General features: G+C 37.1%; 1 protein-coding gene and 1 pseudogene across 1 annotated transcript; one reads left to right on the top strand and one right to left on the bottom strand.

Annotated features, from left to right (window-relative positions):
- The first annotated feature begins 91 nt into the window (after window positions 1-91).
- LOC120166243 (probable sugar phosphate/phosphate translocator At5g25400) lies at window positions 92-14,049 on the top strand. The gene is made up of 2 exons (XM_039175550.1): window positions 92-1,306; window positions 14,039-14,049. The coding sequence occupies exon 1, from the start codon at window positions 254-256 to the stop codon at window positions 1,283-1,285; it is 1,032 nt and encodes a 343-aa protein (XP_039031481.1). The 5' UTR covers window positions 92-253; the 3' UTR covers window positions 1,286-1,306; window positions 14,039-14,049.
- LOC120166216 lies at window positions 7,689-10,448 on the bottom strand (annotated as a pseudogene).
- Window positions 14,050-19,130: the final 5,081 nt, after the last annotated feature.

The raw sequence follows: 19,130 nt of genomic DNA on the forward strand, positions 1-19,130 counted from the left end.
TATACGATATATAGAAGCATGCAAAAAAGCCCAAGGTAAATGGTCTATTTTTCAACAAGCTAAAGGCTAAAGCTACCATCTTTTTGCCAACGTTTCAATTCAAAACCATAATTCTATTTTCGTTTCTTCAAACTCTCCCACGAAACTCCTCCCCTCACAATCCGCTCTGACCCCTTCTTCTTCTTCATCATCATCACCATTATCTTCTTCCCATTCAGCGCTTCCCCCCAAACTCCCAGAATCTAAAAAAACAATGGGAAAAGGTGGTTCCTTGAGCGACAATGTCATCAAGAGCATCATCCTCTCATACACCTACGTCTCCATCTGGATTTTCCTCAGCTTCACCGTCATTGTCTACAACAAGTACATCCTCGACAAGAAGCTCTACAACTGGCCTTTCCCCATCTCCCTTACAATGATCCATATGTCCTTCTGCGCTTCCCTCGCCTTCCTCCTCATCAAGGTCTTCAAAGTCGTCGAGCCCGTTTCCATGTCCAAAGACCTTTACATCTCCTCCGTCGTACCCATCGGCGCCCTTTATTCCCTCAGCCTCTGGCTCTCCAATTCAGCCTACATTTACTTATCCGTTTCCTTCATTCAGATGCTCAAGGCCTTGATGCCCGTCGCTGTTTATTCCATTGGTGTTCTTTTTAAAAAAGAGAGCTTCAAGACGGACACGATGATCAACATGGTTTCCATCTCTTTCGGGGTCGCCATTGCAGCTTATGGGGAAGCTAAATTCGATACATGGGGTGTCCTGTTGCAGTTAGGCGCCGTTGCATTCGAGGCTACCAGGTTGGTTTTGATCCAAATCCTGCTCACTTCTAAAGGGATCACCTTGAATCCGATTACTTCTCTATATTACGTTGCACCTTGCTGTTTGGTTTTCCTTTTGGTGCCATGGATTTTTGTTGAGTACCCAATTTTGAAACAGACGTCGAGTTTCGAATTCAATTTCGTTGTATTCGGAACCAATTCGTTCTGTGCTTTTGCTCTGAACCTTGCTGTTTTCCTTCTCGTTGGGAAGACTTCTGCATTGACAATGAACGTAGGTGGGGTTGTTAAGGACTGGTTGTTAATTGCCTTCTCTTGGTCTGTCATTAAGGATACAGTGACACCCATCAATTTATTTGGTTATGGGCTTGCATTTATGGGTGTTGCTTACTACAACCATGCCAAGTTACAGGCTTTGAAGGCCAAAGAAGCAGAGAAGAAAGTTGCACAAGCTGACGTGGAAGCTCACAGGTTGCAGGAGGAAAACCAAGGCGAGGGAAATGACAAATGAGACTCGAGAGTCCATAGTTTAGTTATTATGGTCATTTCTTAGTAATATAAAGGGGTTGGGATTTGCATCTGTTGCTTATTGAACTAATTGATGTATGTTAGGAGAGGAAGAAGAATCTCACATTCCCTGTGATTTTGTTTGTTTATTTATTTATTTTGTATATTCTCTTTCAGATGTTGACAAGTATTTCTGTAAGTCCTCCTTCCATTGATGGAGCTTTGATTCTTTTTTATTCATATATGTTTCTTTCTTCTCACATGGTTTCTTTGTTTTGCTTGTATAGTAATGTGTGTTTATTTCATTGTTTGAACTTTGAGAGGTAAAATTGGAGTATGGGATTCTTCATTCATCTTGCAGTCTATGTTCAATGCATTTTCAGTTAATGGTATGAGAATATGAACTTTTAAAGCCTAAAAAAACTTGAAATGCTATTATCAACTTGCTATTTTTATATGTTCTGAACCAGTGGACAATATAGGAAATCACAACCGGGTGGTGGGTGTTCTGCTTTTGGTGTCTCTTCACCATTGCAGTCTTCGTATTATCCTCTCTATGGTCATTTAAAATTGAAAAAAATTTGGAACAAATAGCATTTGGATTCAGGATGTTTATGTTTAAAAAAAAAAAGTAATAATCCCTACTGGGAAATTGGCTTTATATTCCTGTTATATAATACATTCTCCCTCTGGTAACTTTCCAGGTTACCTTATTGATTTTCTCATTTTATTTATTGGGGGTCACAAGCTTTACAGAAAAAGTAATTAAAAAGAAAGGTAAAAAGCGCATCAGATTCTCAAGAAAGTGCCCCCTCCTTTCCCTGATGTTGGAACTATGGGTTGGATGTTCCTAAAGTTTGAAAAGATTAGATTAGTCATTTTGTGTCTATGTATAATATGATATGCATATATTAAACATGATGTATCGTGTATAATATGATATACATATATTAAGCATGATGTATCGTGTTTATTATACGCTTTAAGTTGTGTCATATTCGTATCATATTTTGATATCTAATAAGATCAAATCGGATAGTTCAAATGAAATTTCTAGTTCATATCATAATTTGATGTCTGATAAGATTGAATTGGATAGATCAAATGGAATTTCAAAATCAGAATTTATATGGAACTAGGTAAAACTTTTTTTCCAAGTTCCCACTTATGATGATGATTTGACTTTGGTGGTGCACTTAGCCCTTCAAAAGAGTTTGATGGCGCATAAACTTTGGTATTGGTAATGGAGAAACCAGGAATCAAGCATGTGCATTTTCCACCATGACTGATGGAGAATCAAAGCACCACAAGACACTCAAGGATGGACAGGAAATCCAAGTTTGTCGTAGATTTAGAATATAGTTTTTTACATCAAACATTAATATTTCAGAAGTGTATGCATACAGACGAGGTTTAGAATAACAAATTGCAGTGAACAGTTATATTTATTTTACACCTTGAAGCTAAGCAGGGAACTACGATGATGTAGACAATTTATTTATGCAGTAGCACTCTGGTGATTAATGCAGATTTCAAGTGATATTTCCATTATGGAAAAGCCTATCATTTCTCTACGATCGTCGATTCTTTTATGTTAAGAACTTGTAAATAAATGAATCAAGCAACTAATGCATTCTCATTGATAAATGGCTTGATACGGTTTACATTGCTTATATAGCTTAAGTTGTTGAACCTTCAAGCAACATTATTAACAGAATTACAAACTGCTCCTAACAATTTGTGCTATTCCTAACAACCTTCCCTAATAGCCTGAGGTTGTAATCTTCTGCAGCGCAGCACATCCTTTGCACATGAATCTAACTGGAACCTTCTTGAACCTTCTTCATCCATACACATGCAACGTGACCAGTTCAATCATTCATCTAACATTCCTCCTGCTTCTTCTTCTCTTCCTTCCTTTGCTAAACAAACGTGTACCTTCTCTCGGAATGATGCAAAAGGTATTTTTGACAGTGGCTTTGTGAAGCCATCAACAAGCTGATGTGTTGTTGGTACATAACTAATAACCAACTGATTTCCAGCAATCTTTTCTCTGACAAAATGCACATCTAAATCTACATGTTTAGATTGTGAATGTTGAACAGGATTGGCACTCAATGATATTGCACTTGTATTATCACACCATATGATTGGTCTTTCTTGCCTTATTATTCCAATATCATTTAATAATGCATCGATCCAGGTAACTTTTGTAACCGTATCTGCTAAGCTGCGATATTCATCTTCCATGGTGGACCTGGAGACAACTTTCTATTTCTTTGTACTGCAGGACACTAAGTTGCCACCAACTAGCACACACTGACCAGACATGGATCTTTGATCATCCACGCAGCCACCCCAATCTGCATATGCAAATGCAGTTACTCTCATTGCTTCCTTTGATGGTTTAAAGACTAATCCATATTCAATAGTGCCAGCTAGATATCGTAGAATGCGCTTGGCAGCCAATAGATGATTCTCACAAGGTTCATGCACGATTTGAGCAATTACACTATAAACTATATCAGGTCTCATGTGACATGCATATCGTAATGCTCCAAATGTACTTCGAAACTCTCGAGCACCATCAACAAGCTTCCCTGTCTCTTTTTGAAGCTTATTAGAAACCACCATAGGAGTACTGGTAGGTGTTGCTTTTGACATGCCAGACTTTGCTAACAGTTCGAAAATGAACTTCTTTTGAGACAACATTATACCATCATTGGTACGCTAAACTTCAATGCCTAAGTAGTAATGCAATTCACCAAGATCCTTCAATGAGAAATTGACTTGTAGTGCACAAACTACACGATCAATTGCAACAGTGGACTGCCCAGTAATTAAAATGTCATCTACATAAACAAGCACTTAGGTTACTTCCCCTTGAGCAAGTGAGACAAACAATGATGCATCTACCTTTGACATTCGAAAACCCATCTGCAACAGACTTTGTTTTAATTTGTTGTTCCATTTTCTGGGAGCTTGACGCAGCCCATACAGAGACTTATGCAACTTACACACTAGCTTAGTCCCATCCTCAGCCACCTTCTCAAACCCTGGTGGTTGTTTCATGAAAACTTCCTCACTCAACTCACCATGAAGGAATGCATTGTTAACATCTACATGTCATAGTGGCCAGTTGTTTGTTATTGTAACAGATAAAATAATGTTAAGTGTTGGAAACTTAACTACTGGGCTGAAGGTTTCCTTAAAATCTTGTCCTGGAACTTGCGAAAACCCTTGAGCAACAAGCCTTGCTTTGTATTGTTGAATTGTGCCATCAGGATTCTTCTTCAATTTGAATAACCATTTACATTCGACTGCTATTCTTCTATATGGTAGTGAAACTAAAGACCATGTTCCATTTTGTTGCAAAGCAGCAAGTTCATCATGAACTGCAGATGTCCATTGAGTAGGTTGCAAGGCCTGATGAATATTAACTGGAATAGCAGAATCTTCCCCAACAAAGAACACCTTTGGTTTAAAGATACCATGCTTACTTCTAGTAACCATTGGATGAGAATTAACCAAGGGTAGGCACATTGTCTACTTCAAGAGACTGATGTTCAGAACTTTCTTCAGTATAAATCATTGGAGTAGTACTGAGTAGAAGAGCAGCAGTCGAGTGATTCGAATGTGCAGGCACAACATTCACAAGGCTCGTATCATTCTCATCGTGACTTGTCTGAGAAGGTATACTGCTCGAGTCCATAGAATGGACCACATCATGTGAACATTCAGCATGTCTTCTAGGTGTGATTTTGAGAGCTGCAGATCGTGTTGAAGGAACTGTCTGTTGACCAGTACATTGTTTAATAACTGTAAAAGGAAAGACAACTTCATCAAATTTCACATGTTTACTAATAAATATTCATCCATTTGTACCAAGACATTGAAATCCTCGATGTTGAGGACTGTAGCCCAGAAAAACGCATTCTTGAGAACGTGGCATCAACTTATGCGATTGAAAATCTCGCAAATATGGAAAGCATCTACAACCAAACACTCGCATGGTGTTATAATCAGGCTTCCTTGCAAACAATTTCTCGAATGGTGACACGTTGTGCAGTACCTTAGTTGGTAATCTATTTATCAGATATGCAGCTGTTGTAACTACATAAGACCAGAACTTGATTGGAAGTGAGGCTCTAGCCAGAAGCACGAGAGCCAACTCTATTAGATGTCTATGTTTGCGTTCAACCACCCCGTTTTGCTCGGATGAATAGGGGCAGGTGACTCTATGTAAAACACCTTCATGAGCCAATTCATCAGACCAGTTCCTGTATTCGCCACCCCAATCGCTTTGGATTGCTTTGATTGGTAATGAGAATTGAGTCTGAACCATTGTTTTGAACAATCTAAATGCAGTGATAGCCTGAGACTTGTTTTTCAAGAGATACACCCATATGTGCCTCATACACGCATCTACAAAGGAGATGGTGAAGGCCCCCAGAGGTCAATGAACACAAGTTCAAATGGTATGTCATAAACTGTAGTTGAATCAACATATGGAAACTTATGACTTTTACCCAAACAGCAAGCAACACACAGCTGGTTTGCATTACTTGAAATGTTAACAGAAATAGAATTACAAACTGATTTTAAAGTAGTAAAAGCTGGGTGGCCTAATCTCGTATGCCAGAGTTCAAAGGAACTACAAGTATCATGTATTGCATAAGCTTCTGCCTTATTACAACCATTCGACTAACTATCCAAAGTAAATTAATAAAGGCCACCTGTCTGCCTCCCTCGAAGGATGACTTTGCATGTTACTTCATCGCGAACACTACAACCATCAGCATGAAATTCAAAGTAGATGTGATAATCCCTAACAAGCTTCGAAACTGAGAGCAAATGTTTAGTAATTTTAGGGACATATAGTAGATCATTAAAGCGTAAAGTTTGACAAGATGACCTTAAAACAAATTAACCTACTGATTTAACTGCAAGAGAAGTGCCATTTCCAACCACAAGATTACCTGGTCCATCAAGATCAGTTGAATGATTAATATGAGAGGCATCAGGAGTGACATGATGCGTCGCACCCGAGTCCACAATCCATTGAGTACGAGATGAATTTAGAGCTGCAGCAGGAGCCACAGTCGTTTGCGTAGACACAACACCTGCTCCATTCTTGTTGGCACAACACGTACAAGCAGCGTTATTAAGATTAACATAATTGACGCTGCTCAATTCATCCTTATACTGTGATCGAGCACTAGTGGAAAGGACTCCTGCAAAATCACGATCAAATCTATACCAGCACCTATCAACCGAATGACCATTTTTACCACACAATTGACATTGAAGTCGTGCTCGACCTCTACCACCAGTTCGACCACTGCGTATCGTTGAGGATTGTTGTTTGAATTCATGGGAAGCTGCAGATCTAGTTGATACACCATGTAATTGTCCTTGAGCCACACTTGCACTCATGGGAAGGTTCTCAGGTTGTGCATCAAAACCAGCAAGCTGTGTTTCTGCGTCAACCAGCATTGAGTAACCCGATCGAGTGATAGAGTCTCAGAACTTGATGTAATAACTGCCATGAATGACTGATACTCTCTTGGCAGCCCTTTGAGAATACTTACCACGTGTTCAACTTGTGAAACCGAACTTCCACAGGATGCAAGAGCATCACAAACCTCTTTGATGCGAGTGAGGTACACACGCATGGAATCATCACCCTTCCTTATCGATTGTAGCTTATAGTGCAGGTCCATCACTGTAGTGGTTGATTTGTTTGCAAAAAACTAAATAACTGTGCTCTAGACAGCTGAGGCAGACTCAACACCAATTAATTGAGGCAGCAGTGGAGCACTGATCGTTGACAGTAGCCATTAAGCAAGAGCACTGTCTTGTTCCAAGAAACTTCATACGCCTCGTTAACAACAGATGCACCTTCATTATTAACAACAAATTCAGGCGGAATATGCATGGTTCCATTAAGAAGTCATTCCAAACGATGACTGCGCACCGTGAGAAGAACCTGTTGTTTCCATAGCAGGTAATTCGATTCATCCAACACCACATTGACCTTTTTATTGGTAAACATGATGTTGAAGGAAAAGGGAGAAACTAAGCAGCAATGAAAACGAAGACCCCAAGATCCTTAGCGAAAGATACCATGTTAAGAACTTGTAAATAAATGAATCAAGCAACTAATGCATTCTTATTGATAAATGGCTTGATACAGTTTTCATTGCTTATATAGCTTAAGTTGTTGAACCTTCAAGCAACATTATTAACAGAATTACAAACTGCTCCTAACAATTTGAGTTATTCCTAACAACCTTCCCTAACAGCCTGAGGTTGTAATCTTCTGCAGCGCAACACATCCTTTGCACATGAATCTAACTGGAACCTTCTTGAACCTTCTTCATCCATACACATGCAACGTGACCAGCTCAAATTGTTAGGAGCAGTTTGTAATTCTGTCTTCTATTGGCTGCCAAGCGCATTCTATGATATCTAGCTGGCACTATTGAATATGGATTAGTCTTTAAACCATCAAAGGAAGTAATGAGAGTAACTGCATTTGCATATGCAGATTGGGGTGGCTGCATGGATCAAGAAGGTTCCAGTTAGATTCATGTGCAAAGGATGTGCTGCGCTGCAGAAGATTACAACCTCAGGCTATTAGGGAAGGTTGTTAGGAATAGCACAAATTGTTAGGAGCAGTTTGTAATTCTGTTAATAATGTTGCTTGAAGGTTCAACAACTTAAGCTATATAAGCAATGTAAACCGTATCAAGCCATTTATCAATGAGAATGCATTAGTTGCTTGATTCATTTATTTACAAGTTCTTAACATTTTACGACAATCTCTGTTTCAGGAGCTTGTTTACATGTTGTCTTCCTGAACCATGCTGCAGAAAGAAGGAATAATCCAAAGTTAATGAAGCTTAATGCAGCCAAAAGTCCATAGAAGAAATCTAATCTTCCTTTGTTTATGTTCTCTACCACCCATCCTTGTTTTCCACCGCTTCTTATCGCAACCTTCACAACGGAAACTAGCAAGCTACTAAAGAAGAAACCGAGCGAAAGAGTGGTGAGGAATAGGCCAGTGCTTATCGTTTTCATTCCTTTTGGGGATTGAGTGATGAAGAAATCCAGCTGACCGGTGTATATGAGTCCTTCTCCCGTACCCACCAAGAAGAATTGAGGAATCAGGTAGAAAACGGTTATCGGTAGGGTGGTGGTTTCGTTGTGTTTTTTTTTTTTTTTTTGCTACCGATAGCCGTTTCACCTCTACTATGGCTGCAACTGCCATTCCCATGGCAGACAGGAAGAGGCCTATGGCTATCAGTTGCAGATTTGTTAACCCTGTGGACAGATATTGATCAAATCATTATTCGATTAATGTCAAATCATGCAATTATGTGAATAATTCAATGTTATTGATTAGCATATGATGCTGACATGATGTTTGTCTTACCAGGTTTGCCTTTCCATTTTTTTCCAAAGTGGAATTATAAAACGATCATAAAAAGCTAAACTGATCAGTATGGCCCCCACAAAGAAGACAGTGAGTGAACCAGCTGGAATTAGGAAATTCCCTATGTTTCTCTTCATAGTGGTCGCCTGTTCCGCCGAGAAAGTGATCATTTGCGCGTACGTCGTCCAAAATAAGATAGTTGTCACCCAAATCGGTAGTAGCCTGATCATCTTCTTCACCACCTCCACCCTTGTAACTGGACAAAGCTTCCAAGGGTTCACCATGAACGAACCGTTGTGCCCGTCATCATCCTCGGTCACAACAGATGCCTTGTCCAGGAAGCTAAGAATGAAAAAACAAAGAAAGATGTTGGTTATCGACTGATATTATATTGAACCGATTGATAGACATGTTTGGTATCACAAATTGCATACCGTAACTGATTGGTGTGACGGATTCGTGATGCCTCAGGGAGATCTTCATACAACAAGGAAATATCAGAAGGGAGTTTAGCTTTCTTTTTCCTAAATGCAGCAGAAACAACTTGGGAAATATGAGCAACGGGACTCCCCGAACATTTCTTGTATCGGTATCGTTTCGTTCCCGAAAAGAACACCACAAGTGCAACAAACGTTGAAGCAGAGCAGATCCCATAACCCCAACTTCGACCAACTTCATCTTGGATGTAAACAAGCACTGTGACAGCCATCAAAGTTCCAGTTCTGATAACAAAGAAAAACCGACTGAAGAAATAAGTCATCTGGGCCTTCTCCTTTTAATCCTTTTCATCGAACTGGTCAGTTCCGAATCCTGAAACGCTCGATTTCAAGCCACCGGTCCCTAATGCTACTAGATACAATGAAAGGTACAGAATTCCCATTTGAAAGCTATTAGCTCGTTGGCATTGTGTTACATCGGCAGCGTGGCAAGGAGGCGGCCGAAGTTGCTGCAGTTTTGTTGATACAGCTAACAGGAAAGTCCCCTGATTCACCACCATCATTAGGCATATATAGAAACTGAATGCAAACTTTTGATGGTTTCAATTAAAAACTCTGGTTTCTGAACTTACAAGCATCTGAACCGAGGCGAATATCGCGATCGTTTAGTATCGTCTCAAGCACCAATCGGCAAGGAATCCACCAAGTAAATACAGAATAAACGAGGTCCCCGTGAAGTCTGTCACAACATTTGCAGAAGTAGCACTTGGAAAGTGCATATTTCCCACCCAAGTAAGTCACAAGGTTCACTGCTATCCCCATTGTTGCCAGCCTCTCACATATTTCAATGCCTGAAGAAAAAAAAAACACACCAAAACTCAACAGTTTTGCCTCAAACAAAGACATGAGACAAGGTTGATTTCTTGTCTGTTTACTACTGGTTTCAGATCAGGCACAGTCATTAACTCATTATGAAGAAGATGAATGATGAGTTTTTGCTTTTTGTTTTTTGGTGTACCTAAACTGAGAGCTGCAGGTACCCAGCCACCAGTTATAGACCTATCAGCAGGGAATCCCTTGTAATCCACTGCATCAGCAACAGTTAAGCTCATCTTCTCAGCCTGTAAGGAAGAAACACTGAACATAAAACAACATTTTTCATGACAAAACCCCAGTTCCATGCCATTTTTTTTTCTGTCAGAACTGGAACAAGAAGCAGCAAAGAAGCTTATAGAGAAACTAACCATGACAAGGGTTTTAGAAGAAGATGAGAGTAAAACCAGAAAAAAAAAGGTGGCCTCCTCCCTATAATGTGAAGGGAAAAACTACTAGTAGCCAAGCTGTATTTAAATCAGCAAGGCACCAATGACCAGTATCCCTTACAACGACATCCACCATATATCAAAGGTCTTTGTTTTCTAACAACCCTTTATCACATACTATTTACATCAAACACTAGCTGCTTATATAATATGTGCTCCCCAGTTTTTTTTCCCATGGAATATCATTATTATTATTAATAAACAGAGAATTACAGGTGTTGGACTGTGATTAGTTGATGTTGCTGTATAATCAGAGCACACTGTTCACATTGCCTTGTTGGCTGAAGTTTAATCATGACATAGTTGAATGATTAGTTGATGTACAAGAAAAGCTTTTTTGCAAAACCCCACAGGCAAAAGTTGTTATTTTTCCCATCTTTTCGTGCCTGCAAGCTTGTATTTATGTTCTCAAAGACGAAAAAGCCCACCTCTTTTTGTTTTATTTCACTTACAGTCTGATCGAATCTGATCTTTTCTGCATGTTCGGGTGGAATATAATAGCAATAACACAATTGTTTTTAGATCTTGCACACTGTTGCGACTAAGGGATATACATTGAGTATGGTACTGGTAACTAAATTTTTCTAAAACTTTCATTTAGGTCTCCTAATTTTTAAAACTTGTAATATAGTCCTCCAACATTAAGTACGTTTGCAATATGGTCCCTGACGTAACTGGCCGTTTGACGTCGTTAAACTGCCGTTAGTACATTTGCAATATGATCACTGAACTTTTCAGGCGCTTTCATTCTGGTCCCCCAACTATTAAAACTTGCAACATAGTTCTCAATTTCATTCTAAACCCCAAATTCCTTCCCAATCTCGAATTTCCTTTTTCGCTTCTCTCTTCTCATTTCCAGCGTAACTTTTCAGTCAGGAATGCATGAGAAATTCTAATCTAACTTTGAATTATGTGGAGGTGTTGACTTGAATAAGGGTTCATTGAGAGAAGACTCAACCAAGGGACTATCGGGACCATCAACGATTCAAGGTGTAATGTTAGATACATGTCATCTCAGGTGAAGCATATATGTTCGATGAAATGCTTGTGAGAAAAAATGGGGTTAGAAATACATAGTTGACAAATACTACTAAGATGAACTAATTATCATAGTTGAAAGTCACCAACAAAGCTGAATTATTTTGTATAAATGACATATAATAATTTCTTCGTTTAATCCTTGTGATTAAAGATTTTCCAATGATCAAATATAATGAAATCTCAAATAGAGCATTCACCTCTCAGTCTCTTTCGCAACTCGAAAGGCATCATGACAGGGTCAAGTAGCTGCTCCAAATATACTACCCTATCATGATGCCTTTCGAGTTACGTGCATGCAAAATTGTCTTCTAAAGCTATAATTCAATACAATTCAACAGTAAAATTTCCAAAACATGTAAAAAAATCCAATTCGTTCACGATATATCAGTCTCATAATCAACATGAACTTATTAAAAAGAATACGAGCTCACAAGACGCCGAAAACCACAGGTCAGATCAATACAATTCCAGTAAACTATTACCAACAGTCTCTCGAATTGAGTCTGGTGATTTCACTATGCCGATACTCACAATCAATTCCATGATTTAAAGAAAAACCAAACAAGAAGATAAAAAATTTAGCCTATGACCCTATTTCACTTCTATTCTGATGGACTAAATATCTTTCACAAGGAGTACTAAAAGTTTTGATTAAGAAGAAAGAAAGAAAATTAGATGGTTTTGGTTCAAAACTAACACTGAATATCCAGATCATTGACATGCAGTTCCAGAAACATAAAAATTTCAACAAAAAACACACAATGCGAGCTGAAAATGGGAAAGTGCAAAAGAGGAAAAACTTACTTCCGGATAGCCCAAAAGAGAAAATAAATACCTTCTTGCAAGTGAGGGGAGAGGCTAAGAAATAAACGCAATCGGTGTTGCATTCTAGCAATTCTTCCTCCATTTTTTTCTTTGTAAATAAAAAGCTGAAAGACAGAGCACTGCTTGGGTTTACAATTTTACATGGCGGAAAATTGAAGAACAAAAACCAAACGAGAGTGCAAGTGAGCGAAAGAGACTGAGAGGTGAATGCGTTGTTTGGGATTTCATTATATTTGATCATCTGTTGGAAAATATTTAACCACAATGATTAAACGAAAAAATTATTATATGCTATTTATACAAAATAATTCCAGCTTTGTTGGTGACTTTCAACAGTGATATTTAGTTCATCTTAGTAGTATTTGTCAACTCTGCATTTCTAACCCCATTTTTTTTCTCACAAGCGTTTCATCGAACATCTATGCTTCACCTGAGATGACATGTATATAACATTACACCTTGAATCGTTGATGGTCCCAATAGTCCATTGGTCGGGTCTTCTCTTAATGGACTCTTATTCAAGTCAACACCTCCACATAATTCAAAGTTAGATTAGAATTTCCTATGCATCCTCGACTGAAAAGTTACGCTGGAAATGAGAAGAGATAAGCGAAAAAGGAAATTCAAGATCGAAAAGGAATTTGGGGTTTAGAATGAAATTGAGGATCGTATTGCAAGTTTTAAAAGTTGGGGGAATTAAATGCAAGCACTTGAAAAGTTCAGTGACCATATTGCAAATGTACTAACGACAGTGTAACAGTGTCAAACGGTCGGTTACGTCGGAGACCATATTGCAAACGGACTAAATATTAGGGGATTGTATTGCAAGTTTTAAAAGTTAAGGAACCTAAATGAAAGCTTTAGAAAAGTTCAGTAACTATTACTCTCCTTTACCCTAATAATAATAATAATAATAATAATAATAATGCCTAGAAAATTCATTTAATCAGAATGTGCTTGAATTGATGCTTCAAGAGGTTAAATCATTGACTAACTATGTGAACCAAATCTTCACCACGTGATGTAAGTGTAAATTTCAGCTGGATGGTTTATACAATCAAAATCCTTAGGTCGCTCGTATGCATAATTTTATGTTGCGGGTAAATTTAAATTATTAAAATTTTAAATAAAATTTTAGGAAATAGATTTAAAATTTTAAAATTTTAATGGATGAAAATATATTTTAATATAAAATATATTTTAATATAAAATATATAACAATTTTAAAATTTTAAAGAAATAACTACCCATTTACCTCTTGGATCCACCCTTGGGCCCTTGTTGGCTTCCATGCAGAACAGTCATCGCTTTTTTCACAGATTTTCAGGAACGGAAAATAAATGCATTGAATATATTATAAAACATTTTATTAAGGGATGAACTTTGACGATATATGGTTGAAGACAAAATTTATAGATATATTACTATTGTCGTTCAATTAATCCGCGTTCTCGCAAATATGTTAAAAATTATGTTCAAATTTCTTATAATGTTAACAAAGACACGTCTTATAAAACTTACATTCTGAAAAATATGTCAAAATGATATATTTTAAGATATTTTTTAAAAAATATTTTATTAAGTAATTATTGAATATAAGTGTTATTACAACAATATAACAAACTTTTTAGACCCAAATTTTTGTCTATATTGAACGTGTTTGACGAAGATACGATAGTTTCCCAAGGGGAAAGGAAGAGATGGGAAATCGTGAAATCAATTGACCTTTCTGTTGTTCAAAATGGTAAAACTACAATGTTATTGCTTACACCCATGTGTTTTGTATGGGATGTCTAAAGTACAACAGTCTCAATAAACAGTTAAAGAAATATATTATTGGAAAGTTAATATTTTTTTTAATATTTTTGGTAAAGCGTTATATAAAATATTATTTTTTTTATCAAAAATATTAATATTGGATGCTACCTAAAATGTTTAACATTTCCGGTAAAGCGCTACTTAAAATATTATTTTTTTCTACAAGAAATCTTTTCAAATTTTTCACCGAACTTAATAGATTAGGTTTTTTTAGTCATTCAAAGCCTTTTCTTTATTTCTCCAACTGTTTGTCTCCCACATTAATTACCACATGTCTCCCTCTCCCCTTTCCCTATAAATATCACACCTAACACAACCTTTAAACCACACTCAAATATCAAATTCTCTCATTCTTCATATTATCAATATTTATATTAAGAAGGTTAATTTTTTTCTATTATATTAGAATTATTTATTAATTTATTATTTTATTAAATTTTATTGTACTAATTTTTTATTACTTTTTGCATTTATAAAATGGAAGGTTAATTGCTATATTTAGATGTGAATCATATCTCGAGGCATTTTACTGATGCAGTAACAATTTTAAATTGTGTTGTTATTTTAATTATTGTGAATGTTTTATTTATTTAATTTTTTTAGTATTAGTTTATATTTTAATTTGTAAACTATTTATTAAATAAGGAGAGAGATCGTATATTAGATCCATTCATTCGTAACGTTAAGTTAGAGATACATACTCGTGTATGTCCATATTTAGTTTAGCCTGGATTCAGTTACATAGAGAAATATGAAGGGCACTGTAACCTTGAATGCAACCTTATTTCTGCACTGATTGAGAGGTGGAGACCAGAGACACACACATTCCATCTTCCGTGTGAAGAGTGCACGATTACGTTGGAGGATGTTTTTATACATTTGGGGATTCCGGTAGATGAGGATGTGATTTCTGAGGTGGCGGATGGTGATTGGCATTCCTTGTGCGAGGGGTATCTTGGAGGTGTCCCGCCTAATTTCAACGGTAGTCAAATACCGTTAAATTGGTTGGATACAACTTTTAAACATTTGAGTCGCGACGCCTCCGAGGAACAAGTTAAAATGTATACACAGACTTGCATATTACAACTCATAGGAAGGATCCTGATGCCCGACAAATCGTGCAACTAAGTTCATTGTATGTGGTTGCGTCATTTCGCATATTTTCATGTTTCCGACACACTCAGTTGGGGCTCTGCAGTTTTGGCATTTCTGTATAGGGAAATCTGTCAAGCAATTGATTATAAAAAATACTATCGGAAGATGTCTCATTCTTCTCCAGTATAGGACGTGGTATCACATGCCCTTTTTATGTCTGATCGTGAAAAACGCGTTGATCTTCCCGCTGTTGAGGTAATTTCAATATTGAATTCGTATAGAAATAGTTTTGTTGAGTATATAATGAATTGTTTTCATTGAATAAGTGGTCAAGTGCAAGAAAAGATTATCGGGATTTACCAGATGAATTGGAAGAAATTTGGCTACTCATTGATCATAATTCAGGTACAGAGGTATGCATTTAAATTTTATTATTTACTTTTAAATTTCGTTATATAATTAAAATATTATTTTGATAAAAATTATATATATTTTTTTAGTTTCAATAGGATCCTTATTCTACTAAAGAAATAAGAATTTGCATCCCACATCACTTGAGATGCCCATGAAATGTCTGGATGGCGGTGGTTCCTCTGATCTGTTATGTTATTCACGAGTGGCATCTTACTGATCACGTGCCCCACCAATTTGGTTTCGTACAATCTATTCCGGAAGCACCTAAGAATCTTGATGATATGCATATCATCGATAGATGGCTAAAAAAAGAAGCCGACTGGCTATTGAAATACATAGAGTGTGTAATGATATGGGATGACTGACATGGACGCATTCCCTGTACGGAAGCCATTTATGCGGATCATTATTCGGTTGTGGAAGATTATTATGAGTGGTTCAACACGAACAGAAAACCGTTCATACTTTTCAATGAAGCATGAGGCAGGATCATACATCGGCGCCTACAAAGACGTCCACCATCACAATATCGTCATCCCTCAAATCGTGGACGGAGAGTAGGCACTTTCGGTTCATCCTCAGCTGCAGCACCGAAACCATCACAGCAACCATCATCTACACCAGTGTACATTCTGCAGCCATTTTAGATGGCACCGAAGCCGTATCAGATGGTACCACAACCATTTTAGATGCCACCTCACCCAAGTCAGACGTCATCGCTTCCATATCAGATGCTACCATATCCATATCAGATGCCACCGTAGTCGGGTCAGATGCCATCGTTGCAGGGTTTTATGACCCCTCCTAGCGGATATTATACTTCCATGCTTTTAGATCCAGCGTGGAGGTTCATATGTTGCTTATTTAGCGGGTGAAGGTGGACCACATATAAAGACACCTCCGGCACAGTTTTCACACGTTGATGTCGGTGTTTTCACAATTTTCACAATTTTCTTTGAGCGGTGGGATACTCAGTCATACACCTTTAGGTTCCTTATTCTATAGAGATGTTACATCGTCATCCATCTCTCATAAACAAAATGTAGCTGCTCCTGATGATGATGATGATGATGAGAGTGATGAGGAATAACAAGTTATACAAAGAAATCTTCATCGACACAGACAACCACTGCCTTGCGGAACACATTCAAGACTCAAACATCGATATAGTTGCTTAGTTTGTAATGTTTTTATTTAATTTTATTTGTTTACCAGTAATTGTAAAGTTTTTATTTGATTATGGACTTTTTATTTATTTTGTTTGTTAATTGTTTTATTAATTAATTGTTCGAATTGTATCATCTGCATTTAATGTTTCTATTTAGTTGTTCTTATTGTTTGAATTGTATCGTTTTCTTCTATTTAGTTTGTAATGTTTTTATTTAATTTTCACTTGAGTAACCCATTACTCGGTGATGCTCAAATGACATTAATTGAAAATAAATAAAAATTAAATAACACAAATTTAGGTTTCATAAACAATCATTACATCATCACATCATCAATGATTACTTGATGACAAAAGAGATGAACATTTTTTCCTATTGTGTCCTAGGTTTCTACAATGCCAATATCTTTTGTTTTCTCTTAACGTCTCTCGAATATCCATGTCACAATGAATTCGAACAGATTTTGGACGACTGGTCTCCCTTAATAAGGATGGATCTAGTACAATCGGAAGGTAATTCTGAACCTCATCAGCGTCTTTCTCATTAACTATGGGGGAACTCAAATTAATATACCTTAAATGCTTCTAAAAGTCGGTAAACGAGATCTACAAAATGGTTATAGTCTTGACGGCTATTAGAGCAAGTTGCTATGACATGGGAGCATGTATACTTCAGAGCTTGAAAAAACTCACAGTCACACCACCTGTCTCATATATTAACTCTGAATGAATTAGCTTGAATCCCTTGAAGAGGTCGTGACATCTCTGTGACACGAAGTAATTTATGGGTTCTAGAGAAGAATGTTACAAATATTCCATTTTATGCAACAATTCTTTTTTGTAGATCTACAACTAATCTTGGGTGATAGACATGACCATTTTGCATCCAATACCATTTTGCATCCAAGTTTGAGCTTGTCCCCTGAGCTTGGCAAAAACCGCTCCCAAACGAAAATACATCATTTTAACCAAAGTTGTTTCTGGTAAATGGTGTGCCCCCTTTAAGGTCAAATTTATAGCCTCAGCCAAGTTTGTCGTCATGTGTCCATATCGATATCCATCATCATATGCATTTGTCCACATTTCTTTATTGACGAGATTGATGTAATTGTATCATTCCTCATTCTTTCCTCACAAATCTTGAAGCATAGACTCAAATGTTTCAGGTAATATTTCATAACCTGAGCATCAAATGTAAAACTTATTATTAAGTTTCCATAAAAAAATGAAAATGATTGAGAAATAAACTTAGGCATTTTTACATACTCATACGCATAAGTAATTGTCGTTCATCATTCTTCTTGAACTTTTCATGATAGTTTGCAGTAATATGTCAGATACAGTACCGATGTTGGACATAGGGTGGTTGCCACACTTAACCCAAAGACTCCATTGTTGCTTTGATCCCAGTTCCGCTAACTGAAATGACACATATTTTTCCCTCGTGACAACATGTAAGCATAAGTATCTGAGGAAAAAACCCAAGAATATGTATCTTCTCCTTCAACAAGGACAAAAAAAACTGGAAGAATGTTGTGATTACTATATTGGACAACTTTTAATAGTAAAACTTTCATGTATTTTCCATACAAGATTGTCCCATCAATTTGGACCATGGGCTTGTAATATTTCACAGTATTAATGCACTGCGAGTAAGTCCAAAAAAATCGATAGAATTGGCATTGCGAATGACTCGATCATTGTGGTATGCATGATAAGTTTTGAAGTCGACAATTGTCCCAGGATTCAATCTGCGCACTACCCTAAACCAACTTGGTAGTTCGTTGTAAGATACATCTCATTCGCCGTGATGTTTTTTAATAGCATTCTACTTTTCCTTCCATGTTTTCCTATATGAGACAGTGTACCTATATTGAGACTGTATAGCTGAAATCAACACCACAATAGCTATTTGGGAGCTTGCTTTGAATATAGGCATGATGTCTTGGCAGATAATGTCGGATTCCAAGTTGGGATGATCCCGGTTGATCCCCCCAGAACAACATGTGTGAGGACCGTTGTATACTGTTAGTTCTCATATATTGTTTTTTCTCTTCCTCTTTGATACATGAACCATCCAGTTGCATCTGTTATCACGTTGGACACAATGACAAACATACTCTTTGATTGTGGAACGGTTGACTCTAGACTGAACAAAATTACGAATGTTGTAATTCTTAATTGACATCATCACATCTTACTTGGATGGAAACTCCATTCTTTTATATAACTCACCATTATTGACTGATGAGTTAAATCTATAGTCATCAACATTAGGCATATCCACAAAT

Source organism: Hibiscus syriacus, unplaced genomic scaffold (genome assembly GCF_006381635.1).
Source record: "Hibiscus syriacus cultivar Baekdansim isolate YM2019G1 unplaced genomic scaffold, ASM638163v2 tig00111633_pilon, whole genome shotgun sequence".
In the NCBI taxonomy this organism is placed as follows: Eukaryota; Viridiplantae; Streptophyta; class Magnoliopsida; order Malvales; family Malvaceae; genus Hibiscus; species Hibiscus syriacus.

Coding starts and splice junctions, on each gene's coding strand:
- LOC120166243 (XM_039175550.1), top strand. CDS start 254: ATGGGAAAAGGTGGTTCCTTGAGCGACAATGTCATCAAGAGCATCATC.